The 20557-nt window shown below is 41.3% G+C and overlaps 1 protein-coding gene across 3 annotated transcripts in view; it reads right to left on the bottom strand.

Annotated features, from left to right (window-relative positions):
- Positions 1–20557, bottom strand: part of PLD1 (phospholipase D1) — a 126515-nt gene that overhangs the window by 11991 nt on the left and 93967 nt on the right. For all 3 annotated transcript variants that reach the window (XM_075132111.1, XM_075132112.1, XM_048864019.2), the window contains 5 exons: positions 10529–10639; positions 8996–9084; positions 4604–4717; positions 2473–2522; positions 1285–1419 (listed from right to left, as the gene is read on the bottom strand). In XM_075132111.1, the coding sequence (XP_074988212.1) occupies positions 1285–1419; positions 2473–2522; positions 4604–4717; positions 8996–9084; positions 10529–10639 (499 nt within the window). The remainder of the gene's footprint in view (positions 1–1284; positions 1420–2472; positions 2523–4603; positions 4718–8995; positions 9085–10528; positions 10640–20557) is intronic.

Raw genomic sequence — 20557 nt, 5'->3', positions numbered from 1 at the left:
CCTGGGCCTTGCTTTTTCCACTGGAATGTTGGCACTTTAATAGGAATGTGCCAGATACATGGGGCAGCACTGGGGGATGTATTTAGTTCCACAGCTGGTACGTTGAGCCCAAGCCTCTTGGGTATGTCTACACTGCAATGTGACCTGCGGCAGCGTGTCTCAGAGCCTGGGTCAACTGACTTGGGCTCACGCTACAGGGCTAAAAATAGCAGTGTAGACATTCTTGGCACCCAGGCTCTGAAACCCAGCCAGGGGGTTGGTGTCAGAGCCCTGGCTCCAGTCCAAGCCTGAACATTTACATAGCTATTTTTAGCCCCAGAGTAAGAGCCCCCCGAAGCATAAATCGGTTGACCTGGGCTTTGAGATTTGCTGCCATGGGTCTTTATTATTTTTTTTTGCAGTGTAGACATACCCCTGGATGACAGCAAAACATATAGATAGCACATCACCACTCCCACTTCCATTTATGTGGATGCACCACAGCATTAGTCCTATGTTTATGATCATCAACAGTAAAACTATTGTGGCTGTTCTTCATACTAGAGACGTGAGAAGATTATCAAAAGGATAACTACGTAGCAAAACCCTCCCAATCCAAACTTCAACCTATCTAAGGGTATATGGTATCAGGATTGTCTCTGAGGTGGAGGACAGTATCATTCTGCTTCTTACAAGACCCTAATATTATGTTGCTCATGAGCAAAGCCTTCATACTGCTATAACGGGCTGAAAAGGGCTTTCTTAAAGAAATAGGAGTAACTCTGGGTCAGATTCCGCTCTTGTATTCTGTGGTATAAATAAGAGCTGAATTTGGCCTTATGTTGTTATTTTATGGCCTTATAATAAATATACAATAACAGAGAGACAGATGAAAATGCAATGAAAATTATAACGTATTTTCCCAATGGTCACATGTTCCCCAAGCCTTCCAAATTTTACAGCACATTCTGTTCTTTAAGAAACAGATGACAACTCGCAATTTATGGCTAAAGCTGAGTTTGATGAAAACAAATGGACAGAATTCCCTGCGGTGGGACAAGTTTAACCACCAAGGGAATTTCAAAGCCACATTTCTTTATCAATTAATCAGTACACTTTAGAAACCTTCCTCCATCTCACTTCCCCCATTAACTTGTAATTACTTTACATTTAAATTCAATATACAACACAGGGAATGTGTTAGCAGGTAAAATGGAACAGAGCACACCAAGTAGAGATAGCCACGTGCACTTTCAGTCGGGGTAGTCAAATGGTACAAATTTCCCCTGCAACCATCTTACTCACCAATTATGACAGTGTTGTCATCAGCTATAAGCAATTTGCTGTGAACGTAGATGAGTTCAGTGACGAGATTTCCATCCAGCTCAGCATATGTTCGAAGCCCACAGAACGATATGTAGTTTATCCACTGATCTCCAACTGAGGATTAAAAGGGACAATGAGGTGGGAGTGAGAGGTGGTCATTAGTAATGCAGAGGCAAGGAAAAGCAAAACAGTTAACTTCCAACATCTCCTTAACAATAACCTAAAGTAAATAAGTCTCTTTAAAATAGATCTTACTCCCCTATGCCTCTCTGTGCCATTCTGATCCATATAGGCAGCTTGACTGGCTACCCAGGGATTCCCCCCATTTCGTCTTGTGTTGTATACTAGCACCTCCAATTGATGCTAATGTCTGAGAATCACTTCACTAGTTGGTTGCTTTCTCTGACTGAGCTGTGGGGAAGAGGTTATAACCAGTTTTTTTGTCTGCACATGCTATGGAAACCATTTTCTATTTTAAATTAGCTACAGTTCAGAGTTGCACAAAGATACATGAATCAAGGATGTATTATGTAGCACGTGTATTTATGAAACACGTTTTTCATGGTATTATGATTTCCATCCAAGCAAATTTAAGGACACAGGCTGACCCCGAGAAAGCAATGATGATAACAGTGTTATAATTAAATAGTTTTATCTCTACATGGTCATTGGGTGCCAAGCAACAGTGTAACAAAAAACCATCTCTAAAACCACCCAAAGCCATATGATCCAATAAACAAAATCCAAGTGTGGTGAAGAATCATACATAAGAATTCCCCACCCAACAATCTATAAAATACCCACTTCTATTGTCCTCACTCCATCTTTGTGCTGCATAACCCAATGTTAGAAACCAACTTGACCACAACAATCTCAAGTTAAACAAAAATGAACTTTGGGAGTCTTGTCCACGAGGATGACACCGATTGGATCTTACTGCTTGATTATATTTCTTCAGATACACAGATGTTTTTGGCTAGTGTGTTTTCCTTATTTTGAAGATGTTTGAAGATATTCTTGACATAATTGCAGTATTTTGTGTTACTGAAGTTTATATTAACTGGCAACTGGATGAGCTCATTTATGCTTTATAGCTAATCAATCAAAGTTTAGTGTCCTCAAGACCTAATGATGAACATCACACAGAGAGGGAAACAAAGCACTTACTCTCTGCTTTCAATTGTGCCAGGATAGAATTATCTCCTCTGCACATGGTCCTGGAAAGAATTAAGGCGGCAGTTACAAATACAAGTGATCTGAAGCAATGACATATAATTAGGTATGTGAAGTTAGCGATACTCCTAATGTGCTAATCACAAACACAAGACACATTTTAAGTATCACATAAAGAGAAGAGCTGTGACATTCTCAGAATACATTCTTCCTAAACAAATGTTAACATCGGTGTAGGACACAGAAGGCATAGAAGTTCGTATGCACCACTGGTCGGTCACCTTATGCTGGGGAAGGTATTGTTGTCTACATGGGGATAGGTTTCAGAGTAACAGCCGTGTTAGTCTATATTTGCAAAAAGAAAAGGAATACTTGTGGCACCTTAGAGACTAACCAATTTTGCAAAAAGAAAAGGAGTAAATTGGTTAGTCTCTAAGGTGCCACAAGTACTCCTTTTCTTTTTGCAAATATAGACTAACACGGCTGTTACTCTGAAACCTGTCATTATGCAAGGCACTGCATTTAGCCGTATGGAGTGGGAATCTATCAACTGCATGAAAAAATTTAAATTGCTTAGTCTCCAAGGTGCCCCAAGTACTCCTTTTCTTTTTACATGGGGATAAAAAACCCACATCTGGCCTGGGTCAGCTAAGTTGGGCTAACAGGGCTGAAAAATCTCTGTGCAGACATAACCTAAGTACGATTCCTGCCGATCACTGGACTCTCAGTGTTGGTCTCTTGGTCTCACCACCCCTATGGTAGCATAGCTCTCTTACAAACCCATGCTGCCTTCAGCTGTCCCTCCCCCAGAAAGCAGTCACAGCAGTGTCACTTCCTTCCCCTTTCAGAGCTTCCCCCGCCATCACCCTTGTGCTGGGATTGCTTCTCTCTTCTGAACAAGGAGAGGAGAGCATCGGGGCCCAAGGATCAGAAGGGATCTCTGAGTAGTCCAAGCATCAGCTTTGAAAAAGACTATGGGGAAGAGTTTTAAAGGCATAATTGGTAGCTATGTGCCTAATCCCCAGTGACTTTCATTGGGATTTAGGGCCTGCCATCTGCGCCTTTGAAAATCTCTCTCTTCCCCGACCCCACCCTACCGCCAGGCTCTGTGGATTGCAAGATTACAAAACTTTGAGGCCTGCCTCAACCTTTACTCCTTGCAAAGTGATATATTTAGCACCATGAAATATATTTGGTGTGGGTCTTTTAGATGGGGCCTCCTGTGCTCTGTGTGAACATTAAATATCAGTACTTATGCATGTATTTCCTGGGTATAATATAAGTGCCTGTGTTTGAAAATGCAGCTGGTTATTCCTCTCAGGCTGATCTCAGGATCTGTGAGAGATACCTGCAAGAAATTCAAGCTCTGCAGAGGAAACCTAACTAGGAACCCTGACAAAAGCAATCTGTGAATTTACTTGGCTGACAAAACCACAAAACTCTGAGCTCCCTCTGCTGGCTGGGCAGCAGGGCAGTCAAATAAAACACTCGTCTCTGGGCTGAATTGTCATCTTTTATGATGGTGGAGCTCAAAGAAAGATAGAGTTGTAGTGCTAATATTTGTTGTTGAACAAAATAAAGCCATATTAATTTCAGCTCTGTTGAAACCACGGGGAAAATTGATACTAAAATACTGTCAGGCTTCTAAAAAATATCAAAAACAGACGGATAAACTAGAAAAAACGTAGTGATAGCATCTAAATTCCTAAGAGAAGGATGGAAATGTCAAGTATGAGTAAATTAAGTGTACCTCTATGTGCTTGTAGAAAAACTTATTTTGGAGCCTTATGGTGCATCCAGAAAGCAGGCTAGATAATAAGCTCAGCAAGGATTTTATTAGCTATCTCTAAGACCAAGGTCACTATTGCAAATAACAATAATATAAAAAACTGTTGGTGTGTTATGTAAAAACTGTATCACAGATAAAATAGTTCATTTTCTTTCCCACATACTGTAATAATGTACAGCGCCAAGCACAATACGGCCTTGATTCTGATTGTAGCCTGTGGTTATTACCACAGTACAAAAATCATCATCATCATCACCACCACCACATCAACAAAAGCATGGAGATCACTATAAAGATCTCGGAGTACCATGTCCTTTTTTTGACTGTGCACAGTACCTGTAGTTGAAGTGCATTATGGCCTGCAGTGCATTCCCACCTCCGGTTGAAATATCTCCTTCAAATCCAGGCAACAGCGGGATCACCACATACACTCGGTATCGGTTTTTTTCCCTAAAATAAATAATCCAATAATCCTTTGGGGATATTTTCCTGCAATTTCAACTTCTTTTCACCAGTCTTTATTAATACTAAACTTCCATTATCTTCACTGGCCCCCATTCCACTGACTTACTCCTATGGTTTCTATAGTGGGCTTCTACTTCATTTTTAAGGGAGTGTGAGTCAAATGCATTTTTGGTTCAGGTTTTCCTCAGTTGTGGTTAGTGCTACAGCATTTATTTAAATGCACATGCAACAGAAGGTGTAATTTACTAAGAACTGAAAACAACAAAACCAGGTGTAGAATAAAAAGAAAGGTTGGGACATATTCATTTAAATGTAAGAGGTATGGTTTGCATCACAGAGATGCAAAGGTGAGGTAATTTTCTTGATTGTTGTGTCTAGCTTTATGGAAATAAGTGCATTTGAGAACCTCAGTTTAAATGGACAGCACCTTATTGAACATGGCTAGCAGCATAAATTATTATTGTAAAGTCAATACAAGCATGAAAACAAAATTAAATCTACAGTTTGCCTCCTTTACCAACCTTGTCCCTGTTTCCAAGCTGCAGATTACACTGGGAGAGGAGATAGATAGAAAACTCAGTGCACTGGCCAGCTTTTGATGAATGGGCCTTCCCAGAATATTTAGAAAGGGCAAATATTTGGCCTCATACATCACAAGGGTTCAGTTTTCAAGTATCCTTAATTGTGATCTGATCCTGGATTACCACTGACTTGCTAAATCCATCCATTTTTGCTTTTTCTTTGTTGATAGTTAGATGCTTATCTTGAGGACCAGCCAATTTCCCCTGTGGCTTAACTCTAGAGATGCCTTTCAGCCTGAGTAATCCAAAATCACAGTAGGGTGCCAAACAACTGCAATTTCACTAATTAAAATTCAAATGCTCCCTGGCTTTAGATGCTTTTTTTACCACCTTGAAAATAATGGTGGATAATTTCTGATTGCCTAAATTATCAAAGCCCAAATTGTTTTGTTACTGTACTCTATATGTGAAAAGAATCTTATTTAATTTACTCATCACTAAGTGGCAATGTATGGAGAAAGCCATTTTAAGAAACAGTATCTAGGTGGACCAGTTTACATTTTTGTTAAGACCATTTTTTCCTGGTAAATGCTTAATTAGCTTGCACCTTCCGATGAGAGACCAGAATAATGGCCAGGGAATCAAAACTGGTTCTCGTGTGACTACTAGTACATGTATCAGTGGAGGAATTTCTGCTGTTAATGGAACAGCTATCATGGTGGCCTGAAATGATTGCCAGTTGCTTTGGATTATCAATAGGATTACTCATGCTTAAAGCTAAGCATATGCTTAAGCACTTCATGGTTTAACAAGCATGTGTCATTTGTAATCTCACTATTTGAATAAGACAGTGTATTCTTTAGTAAGCAGAAGGAAGTACAAAGGGAATACAGTACTGAAGGAATCTATTTATCCTAGCTTAAGCTGTCAAATGTTTATAGATAATATTTTAAACAGACAGCACCTTTTGAACATGGCTAACGGCACACTATTTTTAAAGCATGTTATTTTTAAAGCAAACTTTAGAAATGATTAAAATGTCTCGTTTGCACATTATAGAACAGATGTAAATTGCACAGATTTGGAAATTAAGGATATACTTATTGATATTGATGAAAATATACTGTATTAGGAGAAAAAATACTTATAATCAGCTAGTTCTTACACAAAACCCAGTTTGCTTATCTAAACATATAATAAAACCTACTAAAATATGCCAATGAAACAGAGGAGACAAGGAGAAGAGGAACATTATGAACGTGGAAAATGTTTTGTCTACAGAATAGAGAAATATGATACTTGATTGGGAACACTCCACCAAGATCTTCCATTTAGGATTAAATATCTGTGTGCCAGCCGGCCTTTCTTCCCTTCCCTATGGAAGTTACAATGTATACATTTCATATGGAATAAGTAAGTGTAACATTACTTCTCTCTTCATCCTAGCCAATGCCAAACACTTTATGGCAAATGCAATCTGAGTGATTCAGCATGGACTTGATCTTCTACTCCGTTAAGTCAGGAGGTACATACCCCGGTGGTTCAGGAAGGTTTGTCCTGCCATGGCAACATTACTATATATACTTGTGCTAACTCTCAGATGTGCAAGTACGTATACATGAACTGGGAATCACACCCTGTGCTCATAAGGTAGATGTCACCTAAACAGAATATTTTCTGCTAGCTCTAATGTAGCTGTTTAAACTATGAAGTGGAAACCCAGTTCAACAGTACATGTTAAAACAACCTATTACATCCAGTCTTGGCAAGATAAATATGACATTATGGATAGGGAAGAAATCTACAATATGTTTGGAATGGCTCTCCAGCTTAACAAGACTATGCTGGTAGATTGAGACTATGCTGCACCACAATGGCCAAATGCCAGGGAGCCAGAAGCACTGGGTTGCCATGCAAATACTAGCACTTTTGAATACTGAATGCCATTGTGAGGCACACTGCAAAAGCGAGTAAATTTGGTCAACAAAATATTTCTGGCTTTGACGTATATCCAATTGCAGATGCAGGATCAGATTCTTCTCTCACTGATTTTACCCAAGTGTAATTCCATAGACTTCACTGAAGTGAGAAGAGAATCAGCCTACAGGCTTTTCTCCATAGCATGGTACAGTTACCTTCACTATACATTGCTCACTGACCATGTTCCTGTATCTATCCCCAAGTTGTCCCACCTTCTGGTTGTTAGGTAGACCGTGGTGTTCATGTTGAAGCAAACCAATTTCTCCACTGTCTGTCTTTCTTCCATGGTGTTTCTGACCACTTCAAACCAGATTCTGACCTCACACTGGTTTGCTATCATCTTAATGACTCCTGATTTACACCAGCGTAAGGAAGAAGAAAATCAGACTCTCCCTCTCTCTCAGGAGTGTCACTTCCTTCACTTGTCTGTATTTCATATTGAAGCGCTGAAGAGAGTGAAATTGAGATGACTCCAATGGGTTTCTGAGGACCTTAACACCTCTGAAAATCAGTTCATACATGCTTATGCATCAGAGGAATATTTAGAGACCAGATATTGCAAGTAAATGAAACTCATCCACATGCACAGTGAAATGCACAAGTGTTAGCTGAAAGGGGGAAGGAAAAAGAGGAAGGTTTCCAATAAACTCAATCCAACACCGTAGGGTATGACAAATGTGTCTTAGGGTATGTCTAAACTGCGTAAAAACCCCATGGCACCAAGCCTGAAACCCAGTCAACTGACTCAGGCTAGCGGGGCTTGGGCTGCAGGGCTAAAAATAGCAATGTAAATGTTTGGGCTTGGCCTGGCGCCTGGGCTCTGAGACCCTCCCCCCTCGTGGGGTCTCACAGCCTGGGCTCCAGCCCTAGCCTGAACATCTACACTGTAGTTTTATAGCCCCGCAGCCTGAGTCCTACGAGCCTGAGTCAGCTAACCCAGACCAGCTATGGATCTTTTATTGCAGTGTAGGTATATCCTGAAAGATAGACACCAGAAAAACATACCTAAGCAAAGCTGTCCAGGATCATAGATAAGGCAAAACTAATTCCTTTGTTGCTAAACGCTCCAATTAGACACCTGATCACTGGACCAGTTCTTACGTGGCAGCACTAAGATATCTGACTCTGATCCACCCATGCAACCTGCTGTAACTACTGTACAATTTAAAATACTATGGTTCTCTTGCAGTGATGTGGGGATTGTAAATATCCTCCAGCACTTATCAGAGAAGGGGCTGGCAGTGCAGTAATGGTTTAAACTTGAAGCACCGTCAAATTCCTCAGAGTATGGCAGCTTTCACTCTCCCCATTTAAAAGCAATCCTGTGCATAGAGACCTTCAATAAACCATGTATCCAGTTTATATGATTAAACTTACTTGTGTATAAAGTTGAAGAACAGTTACAATCATGAAACTAATGCTGGCAATGGACCCATAATGTTAGTTAAGATGTAGCAAATACAGTACCAACAACTTGCTTTTTGACTGAAATAACATATCTTATAAGGCCAAATTCTACACTCAGCGACACCAGTACAAGTCCAGAATAATGCTGTCAACTTCAGTGGAGTTATTGCAGATTTACATTGGTGTAACAGAGCAGAATTTGGCCCAAATAAATGTTCCCTCTGAGTAAGGACTGTGTCCCTTTACGTATTATTTAAACTGTGTCTTACAAATGCAGTCTGAATTCCATTTACCGTATTTTTAATATCATCCTAGTAACAACAATCTGACAGTTCTTTTGAAAACAAAAAAATACCTGTGTGCTTTAAGAATTCTCCGAGCGATGGTATCTCCAATCTTGTTAGAAACGACTTTGTCATCAGCACAGCTAATAAAAAATTGGTTCTAAGGGAAAAGTGAACACAAAGAAATTCAGAATCATCTCACCGTCTTTTTGTCAAGGATGATGGTTCAGTGGTTAGGCCTGGGACACAGAGTACCCAGATTCACTTTCCTGGTCCACCACTGACTTCCTCAATGCCCTTATACAAATCAGTTAGTCTTTCTGTGCCTCAGCTCACCTTCTGTGAAATGGGGATAGTAGCACTGTCCTGCCTCACAGAGAGGTTGAGAGGATTAATACATTAAAGATCGTCATGCATTCAGATACTACAATAATGGGGGATGGATAGATAAATAAACAGACATTGGGCTGGGGCCCCATTTTGCTACAGTTTGAAAGAAACATTTTTGCTGAACACAGAACAGCAATGACACAATAAGATCACCGGGTTTAATTGCTACAAAAATCTCAAAACCCAGAATGTATGATTTTTGTTAGGATAAGAAAAAAATTAAGTGACTGTTTTCAGCATCAGCATAGATAATGGCCTCAAATGAGCAATCCTCAGAATTGTAAAAAAAAAAAAAAAAATAATGATAATCAGATTTTGTGGCTATGACTAAGCATGAAGCATATGCAAGTTAGAGGCTGCTTCCCAAGCATGTAATTATCTTCAGATAATTATTTGGCATTATTGCCATTGTGAAACTCTTACTTTGACACATGAGGTGAAATCCTGTCTCATTGAAGTCAATGGGCATTTTGCTATTGACCTTACTGGGGCCAGGATTCACCCATGCTGTCTACAAAGCCATAAATGCTTTCAGGGTTGTGGGACTATTCTGAGTCAAGAAGCAAATAAAGCTACATCCTGTACAACGTTTTCCTGGATGGCTATGTATTATTTTAATTAAATGGTGTCTGTGTGCGCGCTCAGGGGGAATAATTATTCTTGATTAATCTCCCTCTTTAAACACTACCAAGTAAAAAACATCCAAACAATAGATGGAAACAGATACAGCATAAGTGTCTCCATTCAGCCATTTATTCCTGCATTTATAAAGCCATTCATACAGAGGAGAATTATGCAAGTTCTAAGATACTATTAAGTGAGTCCACTGCACATCGATGGGAGACCAAACACTTTGATATGTAGAGCTGGGAATGCAGCAGAGCCAAGAAGGCAGTTGGAAGAATATTGCATGGGAGACAAAAATTGCTAGAGGTTCTGGAAAGAGAAACAGTAACGGAGTGGCCTTGTATTTTAACCCATCCTTAGAGTTCTGTACTGGTACATTAATTACTGACCTGATCCAAAGCCTATTCAAGTCAATGGACATAATCCTATCGACATCTGGGGGCTCCAGATCAGGCTCTATATTAATATTAAAGTCTCAAAATTTACAAAAGGAAAATGAAATAAAGAACTATGCTGCTGAGGGTCACAGGATGTGCTCAGCACTTCATTGAACCAAACTGCCATTATCTTGCATCCTCGGTACTTACTTCGATATAGATGTAGTGTTTGCTGTTTTCTATCACGCTAACATAAGCATTGTGGATGGATTCTTCATGATACTTGATACCAGCTGACCAATCTGCAGCAGAACGGAGCACCTGTAAAGAGAAAGATTAGCTGTTTTAGTTCTGCCCTGATATAAGATGGCATTGGCGCCCTTTACGAACTGTTTTGTACTGGTTGGTTTATTTTTCATGGTTTCACTGACTTCTGTAACACGCATAACATTTGCTAATTACATGTTATATGTATAACAAAGGGAAATAAAGCTTAGAAATACTGTTAAAAAATTAAAACAATCCGATGAAAATATAAAGGTCTCGATTCACCATTTTGTTACCCCAATTTTATGCCAGAGTAACTTCAGTGAAGTCAATGGAATTACACTGGTGTAAAACTGGAGACACAGAGCGGCAAATCTGGCTGCAAAACTCTATTACTTACTGTAGTTCTTGTAATGCTGAATTGCCTCTAATATATTTTCTCAAAACTTGACCTTGAGCTCATTGAAGTCAATTACAAAATTCCCATTGACTTCTATGGTGCCAGATGAGGCATTTATTTCTTATGCACCGAGACACATGCCATCAATTTTACAGCTGAAGTGCCTACTGAAATCAGTGAGTTTTGCCCAAAAACTGATGGTGCATTATAATAAACAGGCCAATGGCACCAAATTTTAAACAGGAATGGCAGTCTCTGCCCTAAACAAGTACGGTCATTTACATTTTTATGAAAAATTCTTCCAAAACTGGTCAAATTTGTCAGATTTGTGATTTATTTTAATTTGCAGTAGGTCAAACTCACAAGAAAATTTTTTCTGACTGTCAATCAGAACAGGCATTTCTGAAGTAACAGGCGTTTCAAGATTCTCCGAGTATATTATTACATCCCCAATGTAGCACGAAAGCTTTTGTCAAAAGGCTACCAAACTAATATGGGAAATACCCTTTGCTCACATTCTCTCTCATGTTTAATTTTGTCCTTTGCTGAAACTCTGGTCTGTGCTCTCTCATAGTTTCCTGCCTCTGTTACTATAAACTCCTACTCACTGTCCTTTCCCCAATCTCATCTCTCTCTAGTTCAGTGTGTGCAAACTCCCACTGCCTAGATAGCCTTCCCTACCTTCTGCTCTGACCACGCCTCTCTCTTTTTGAGATCTCTCCAGTGGATTTCTCTTCTTCACCCATTTCTCTTCACCCTGGGCTCCACCCAAGCTCTTTCCTCACCATTTCATTCCTCTCCTTCATGCACACCACACCTATGCCCGGAGGAACCCTTCAGTCAACATGATGGCCACTATCTTGGCTAACACTGGGGACTGAACCAGGGACCTGCAGAGCTAAATGCACAAGTATCTACAGCTTGAGCTAAAGGGGCAGGTCCTGAGCTAAATTATCATAGCACAACAAGCTTCAATGGAGCAATGACAATTTACACCAGCTAAGGATCTGGCCCCTAATCCCTATGGCTGAGATCTGTACCAGACTCGCACACTCTGTTAGGGAACACATCGCACACATTGATCGGTGGATTCCATATTTCCTCCAGATAGAAAAAGCTCATCCAAGTATCTGAGACTCACAGCAAAGTCAAATACTGGATAAATCCCCACTTCTGTGACAGCTGTCATGTTGGCCAACAGCAGGGATTAAACTGGGGACCTCCTGAGCTGAAAGCATAAATTACTGCAGCTTGAGCTGAACAGCCAGCCTCTGTAGCCAGAGGCTGTAACAAGCTCACATCCTTTATGGATTGGGCGCAGACGGTCACATTACCCACACTGACTAGTGGGTTACATCAACATGTGTTAAGTGACTTTCATAGTATGCTTAAACTCTTTGCATGAAGCCCACCTCCTTCTTCAAGGTCTGTGCCTGGCTCACATCACATCATGTGACTCCATGAGCATCTACATTTGAGTACAAAACTACTACTTAGCATTCATATGGTGCAAATGTGCTGGGCAAACTAATTCCTGAACATCCCTTGCAAGAAGCTGAGCATCCTGGTCTCCTACTGAAGTCAGCGGTATTAAGGTTGCTGAGCACCTCACCGATAGCACTCAGCGGCACCATGCTCCCAAACAGCTCTGAGCTCCCAAACAAACCCAAAGAACCACCTGGGGGAAGGTATTATCATCCCCACTGCATTAGTCAAGACATCAAGTCAGCTGTTCTAGATAGAAAGCTAGCTGATTTTTTACAACCCACAGCCCAGTCTACATGCTGTCTTGTGAAACTCCCTTTTCCTGTTGCTGGTTGGTTTCTGTGTGCTCTCCAGTGCAGAGTTCTCTTCTGCAGGCTTCAGCACTGAAGGAACCAGCCATGATTCCTTACAGAGAGCCATTGGCAGCTGCAGGAGCCAAATGCTAAGTCTAGGAAACAGTTTTGCAGCAAAGAATTCTTGCTTTTTGGTATCTGGCCCCCTCACAGTCTGTCTCTGGCCAGTGGGCCAGCATTGCCTGCAAACAGTTGTGTGATGTGGTAGGTGTGAAACTGCACATTCACCTAAGATAGGATCAGTTTGTTGAGGGTGTAGTTTGCCAAGTTGGTCGCATCTTATTTTATGATTTATCTCCCATTCTAGTCATGGGCTATATTTTCTGATATGTAAATAACAACGTACAAATCAACCACAGATGTGTTTAAGATGCGTTTAATGAAACAAGAATGTCCCTTCCATGTTCTAATACGTTTTAATAAATATCTAGATTTTCTTGGAATTTACAAATAGGAATACGTGGGCAGCATGTTAGCCTGCAAAATACACTTTTTAAACTGGCATGACTAATATAGATATATTTCTAGCACACACTAACCCAGACAGTGTGACAGCCAAGGAAACCTCTGACCAAGGGAAAGTTCAGGCAATGGCTTAGCATACCACGTGAATCCAAATGGGATCGCTTGGATATCACCTACTTAACTTCCTTTTAAATGTCTGATTCATAAAACCCTTATCGGTCAAATAGAAAAAATAATACCCAAGGATGAAGAATTATCCAGATGACAAGGACTCTCGAGAACCAGGTCTGTAGTAGGTCTAAATGGGCTTAGCTCCATGGAAGTCAATGGAGATATGGTGATTTACACCAGGTAAGTATCTGGCCCTGATTATTTTATATTTAAGTGAATGGTGTTACTTTGGATTTGGAGTGCTGCAAACAAGACAGCTTTCAAATACATTAGGAAAAGGAGTTTAAAGAGACATTCAGACCTACCATAGACAGTGTGATTCATTGATCAAAAATATCATTGTTAAGGAACTCGGTAGTCCTGTGTCACTCTATCTATACAGGGGATTGAAGGCAAATGTCACAAGAGAGGAAAGAAATTTCAGAAGGAAATCTGGATTATGCCAAACCAAGTGAACAGAAAGTAAATCTGATGAGTGAAAAAACCTCCAGAGCAGAATGGGATCCATCCCAGAATTTTAAGGAAAGTGTGAAAGAACTTGGCAAACTTTTAGCGGATGTATTTAATAATAACTCATTGGATATGCATAGTTCTATTTCTATCCATAGTATTCTTACTCTGGAAAAGGACATTATTCAAAAAGACAGCAACCATCACAATATGGGACTTGAAGAGCTTTGATATTTAAGCAACAACTAGAGAAACTGTGGCTGACTTTTTTGTTTTCTTTTGTTTATTAAAGAGTTTCTCTGAAAAACAAAAAGGAGAATTGAAGAGAGCATCTCATTGAATTACACTTTGTCCCAAAGGACTGTGAACTAATAAGACAGGACACTGCAATGATATTCTACTAGTAGAACTGAGGGAAGGAATCTTAAAGGAAATTAGTCTGCTTACCTATGATGAATAGTGGGCATATAAAGAATAACATAGCCAGGGTAGCAACAAGAATAACTCATTTTAAAAAGATGACACTATTAAATTATACTTCCACCCATTTTAATGCTCCTTTACACTACCAGAGGTCCTCTTGTACTTGAGGATCAGGCCCTTATGTTTTAGAGCAAACTTACACAGCCTAGCCTCTTGGGAGTATCTGATGATGTCTGGGCAAGGAGGGAGCAACCACCTCCTGCTGCTGCTCGAAATGATCTTTCTGTGAGTATGGGGGAAAATGCTGGCTGCCCAGATGGCTTCTGCTGCTGTGCCAATGCTCCAGATGATGAGCTCCCAATGAGCATCAATGTTCTCTACTCTTCTCTGTTCTCTCGTGCTGGTCACACACTCCTAGGCCTCAACCTCCATGCCCTGCAGCAGTGAAACTCAGAGCTCAGCTGCCTATCCTGGGTTTGCTGGTGTAGTTGGCTGCAAGCAGCTGAGCTGGAGCTCCTCCACTAGGCTTCCTTACCCTTCCGTTGTGAAGGTGCAGAGGCACAGTCCATGCAGCCCACGGGCCAGAAGCTACCGATGCAATCTGCAGCAATTAGCAGCAGGGAGCACATGGCAGTGGGCTTCATGGGTGCCAAACGCCAGCCCTGCATGAAGAATTCGATCAAAAATTAAACTCTTTTATGAAAACCTTTGTAAAATATTCAGAGTAGCAGCTGTGTTAGTCTGTATTCGCAAAAAGAAAAGGAGGACTTGTGGCACCTTAGAGACCTACCAATTTATTTGAGCATGAGCTTTCGTGAGCTACAGCTCACTTCATCGGATGTGAATCCACTGAATGCATCCGATGAAGTGAGCTGTAGCTCACGAAAGCTTATGCTCAAATAAATTGGTCGGTCTCTAAGGTGCCACAAGTCTTCCTTTTCTTTTTGTAAAATGTATAACTCTCCTCTACCAGTGCTTTCAGAGCACCTGAGCCACCAATATTTAAAGGATGCTTTAGAATAGATGGCCAACTTTCCCAGTGTCCCCAACAGAGTCATTTCTGCTTTCCAAATAAGTTGTTCAGTGCTGGTACCGGGTATGCAATGATTTCAACAGCTCAAAAAGCCCTCCATTAGCAGCAATAGTTGCTGTTCTGCTGGAGACAAGGAATAAATCAATGTGGGTTTTTTTTTTTCATTTTATACTTGATGTCATAAGCCTCTCTCGATTTGAAAAATGCTTTTACCGCTCAGAGACAAACTAATGGTAGGCTAGAAAAACCATTCAACAAGAGAACCTCCAGATCAGAAAGAGATTGATCACTTTCAATCCCACAGCTTCACAACTAGCCAGTCCAGATGCCCCCTCTCCTTTTAAATTCTCTTTTATCCCCTCACCAAATCATCACACCAGCTTGACAGGTCACACCATTGTTGCTCCAAACTCTAAAGGAATTCCTTCTCTGCCATTCCTCCCTGTAGCAAAGTCCTTCAGTTAAAGATAGAAGTTATTAACTAAGCAAATTTGAGGGTTCTGCTTCTCACTAAAATCAGTCAACACGAGTCCAGCAGGGTCACACAACACACTGATAACAGTTTTTAAAAAGATACATTTCAGGGTAGACACACATCCAGCCATCTATCTATGGTACATTTATGGCCTCCATTACCATAGTAGCTGAGCTCCTCACTATCTTTAATGTATTTATCCTCACAACACCCCTGTGAAGTAGGGAATTACTTTTATTCCCATTTTGCAGATGAGGGACTGAGGCACAGAGAGGCTTAGGGCCAGAGTTTCAAAGGTGCCTGAATACCTTTAAAAATATGGCCCTAAGTGACTCACTGAACATCACACAGGAAGTTTACGGATGACCAAGGGCTTGAATCCAAGTCTCCCAAATCCTAGGCTACTGCCCTCACCACTGGAACATCCTCTCTCTTGTATGCATCATCATCTTGGTAATTTTTGTATATTGTAATGAACTGGCTTGCGTCTGCATGCGAACATGTGTACTACCACCCTCTACTGGATGGAACCAGAACTGCTCAACTCTGCATCATGGGAACTATACTGTTAATAGTAAAATGTGATTCTCCTTTAGCAGGTGTCTGTGCCTTTGAAACAGGAAGATTTCAGTTGCAACCCCATTTATTTCATAAAGGTCTGAGTGGTCACTGTATGCACGAGGGTAATAACTGAAGTTTAGGTTGCCACAGATTAATAATGATATGTACGTGCTCTGAACTTTCTTTTAAATTAATATTTACTTATTACTAATGTGTAATCTACCACTCTTGTCAAATTGTCCTCTCCTTTCAATGCTTTCAAAATTAATAAACTGAAATGCAAAATCCTTTAGTTTCAGAAAAAGGGTCTGCATACTACTTAGACATATTAAACAGAAACAAGCACAGGTGTTCTCTTCTCTCCCTCCCCTAAGCTCTGCAGCCTCCCATCACTCATGCAATTTTTATGCAGGTGCTGTCATCCCTTTAACCTCTTTAATCCAAGCAACACCACCACCACCAGTATTTGCTGGGAGTTATTCCATAACTGCAAACAATACGTACTGTGGAGCAAATTTCTAAGAACTAATACCTTGGGCCACTCAGGGTGCATGATGTTTCATTGTGTCTTACAGTATGAACAGGGTGTGATGTTGTCTCACCATGTCATAGACTTACTGTGTCTTGCTTGGATAATAACTGGAAATTACAGTTGGAAAAACTGAGAGTGATTTTAGTTTGATGACTCCCTGTCAAACAAGTTTGGCTCACGCAAAAATCAAAGATGCTATGATAATCAAACCCCAAACTTTGAGAGAGGATGTTTGACTCAACCCACAAGCTGTCTAACTCCCTCCTTCCTTTCTAACTCCTGTCTTCACATCTTCTCCTATGAGTTCCCTCAGGACTGACTCAACTACCCCATGATGCAACTCAAACCCCACCCAGACCTGTTCTGTCATGCTTTCACCCTGTCTTCCTGCCAACAGCTCCTTACAACACACTTCTTCCAGAAGGCCTATGAACCCCAGTCCTCCCCTCAAAGAAGTGACAACAAAAGAGAGGGAGAGAGCAGACCAAAACCTGTGAAACTAACAATTAGGGGCCTCTATGATAATACAAATAAAGCATCATGGCTCAGTCAGTAGGCTTTCTGTGTCCATGTCTCACCCCCCACTCATCCTTCATCTAATCAAGACCAGAATTTCAAAAGGGCTCAGTCAATACTCACAACTGGAGTCAGATTTTCAAACAGAGAGTTCAGCTCCCATTCACGCAGATAAAAGAAGTGGCCAGATTTTCAACAGTGCCCAGCACTCAGCAGCTCCCATTAAATCTGTCCATTAGATTTTACTCTTCTTGGAGCAGGGGAATTTGTCTCCCATTTGCCTGTAAAAGGACTCTATCCTACCACTGGTGCTATATAAACAATGATAATAAATGTTTCTGGGTTTGACCCATCTCTACTAGTGGAAGGATTTACATAAAAACATATCCTTTGCCCTTCTGGGTAAGACTATAGGTACGCTGTTCATGTCTCGAACCATCACTGCAGTCAAACTGAAAGGTAAATGAGACGCCTGCATCCTGCCCACAGTTACACTGTTTAGACAGGCAAAGATCAGCTTTTACATCATTGGAGTGTCTTGTGGTGGGGAGCTGATAAGAAAGAGAAAGGCAGGCTCCATGATGGACTCAGCTGCCTCACTACCATAGTTGGAAATACCAGAGGTGATGCACTGGGTATTTACACAAGGAAGGTAAGTAACCGAGCTGAGACCCTGGGTATGTGCATGTATGGGGCGGGGAGTGAGGGGGCAATTAAAGGCCAGATTCTGACACTCCTACTCAAAGGGGGCTTATGTGACTGCGATGCGGCGCTCATTACCTGCAGCCCTCTCCGTCCGATCTCTGCCTGCAAAAGCCAGAATCTCCACCATCATCAGTAATAGATGTCGAGTCAGTCATTAACCTTCAGCTATAACTTCAACACACATAACTTCTTTTATAACACTGCTTAGTAAACTGCATTTCCACTACCAGCCAGAGCTCCCTGCACTTGAGGTTCCTTGTATGGTATCCTAGTAACCCAGCTTCCTATTGTGTGCGTTTCCACTTCGACAAACAAATCAAAATCAGGAAAACAAGCACATTACAGAAAAAGAAGCTGCCAGAATTACAGTATGTGCATGCACAAACATGCTTCAGAGCTGGAGTGGGTCATCTTGCAAATACTGACTAAGAGGCTCTCCAGCCCCATGCCTGTTTCTACCACACAGCAATATAAATACTACTTGCTATGTGCAGGTACATTAGAAGGGATATTGCACTTCAGGAAGATTCAAGGGAGAAACCACGTTTGCAGCAAAATATGTTTTTACATGTATACAGCTTTATGCAGCTCACGGATGAGCCATGCTAACAGCTCTCAAAAGGCTGCAGTCTGCCATTAGAGATGAGCTTATGCGTAATTTGCAATGAATAATTTACAAAATGTCTATAAGCATGTTAGGGGGCTTATTCCTTCACCCACTTACTTCCCTGGTCCTTCTCGCATGAACAGAGAGCAACAATACCCGAAGTCCAAAGGTGCAAACAATTCGATGTTTATTGGGGTGAACTTCCAGCAAGCATGATTCCAGTTTCCTTCCTTAATATCCTCCTTCCCAGCTCTGACACCACAGAGCCTTACACGTGTGTCCCTGTTCCCATTCCTACCCTTAGCCAAACATGATTCCAACTTCCTTACTCCCATTCCCTGTTCCCATTTCCCCCTTTAGCAAAACATGATTCCAATTTTCTTACCCCCATTCCCTGTTCCCATCTCACACACCCACATGCCCACCCACACCCCCACCCACACCCAGTCACTTCCTCATTGACTACAGATTATATAGTTTTCAGAGGAACAGCCGTGTTAGTCTGTATTCACAAAAAGAAAAGAAGTACTTGTGGCACCTTAGAGACTAACCAATTTATTTGAGCATGAGCTTTCGTGAGCTACAGCTCACTTCATCAGATGTTTACCGTGGAAACTGCAGCAGACTTTATATACACACAGAGAATATGAAACAATACCTCCTCCCACCCCACTGTCCTGCTGGTAATAGCTTATCTAAAGTGATCAACAGGTGGGCCATTTCCAGCACAAATCCAGGTTTTCTCACCCTCCACCCCCCCACACAAATTCACTCTCCTGCTGGTGCTAGCCCATCCAAAGTGACAACTCTTTACATAATCAAGTCGGGCTATTTCCTGCATAGATCAAGGTTTTCTCACATCCCCCCACCCCCATACACACACAAACTCACTCTCCTGCTGGTAATAGCTCATCTAAACTGACCACTCTTCAGGTTTAAATCCAAGTTAAACCAGAACATCTGGGGGGGGGGGGGAGGAAAAAACAAGAGGAAACAGGCTACCTTGCATAATGACTTAGCCACTCCCAGTCTCTATTTAAGCCTAAATTAATAGTATCCAATTTGCAAATGAATTCCAATTCAGCAGTTTCTCGCTGGAGTCTGGATTTGAAGTTTTTTTGTTTTAAGATAGCGACCTTCATGTCTGTGATTGCGTGACCAGAGAGATTGAAGTGTTCTCCGACTGGTTTATGAATGTTATAATTCTTGACATCTGATTTGTGTCCATTGATTCTTTTACGTAGAGACTGTCCAGTTTGACCAATGTACATGGCAGAGGGGCATTGCTGGCACATGATGGCATATATCACATTGGTGGATGTGCAGGTGAACGAGCCTCTGATAGTGTGGCTGATGTTATTAGGCCCTGTGATGGTGTCCCCTGAATAGATATGTGGGCACAATTGGCAACGGGCTTTGTTGCAAGGATAAGTTCCTGGGTTAGTGGTTCTGTTGTGTGGTATGTGGTTGTTGGTGAGTATTTGCTTCAGGTTGCGGGGCTGTCTGTAGGCAAGGACTGGCCTGTCTCCCAAGACTTGTGAGAGTGTTGGGTCATCCTTTAGGATAGGTTGTAGATCCTTAATAATGCGTTGGAGGGGTTTTAGTTGGGGGCTGAAGGTGACCACTAGTGGCGTTCTGTTATTTTCTTTGTTAGGCCTGTCCTGTAGTAGGTAACTTCTGGGAACTCTTCTGGCTCTATCAATCTGTTTCTTTACTTCTGCAGGTGGGTATTGTAGTTGTAAGAAAGCTTGACAGAGATCTTGTAGGTGTTTGTCTCTGTCTGAGGGGTTGGAGCA

Source organism: Caretta caretta, chromosome 9, assembly GCF_965140235.1.
Source record: "Caretta caretta isolate rCarCar2 chromosome 9, rCarCar1.hap1, whole genome shotgun sequence".
In the NCBI taxonomy this organism is placed as follows: Eukaryota; Metazoa; Chordata; order Testudines; family Cheloniidae; genus Caretta; species Caretta caretta.
The sequence above is the reverse complement of the archived record's forward strand: the minus strand, read 5'-3'. Positions and strand labels throughout refer to the sequence as shown.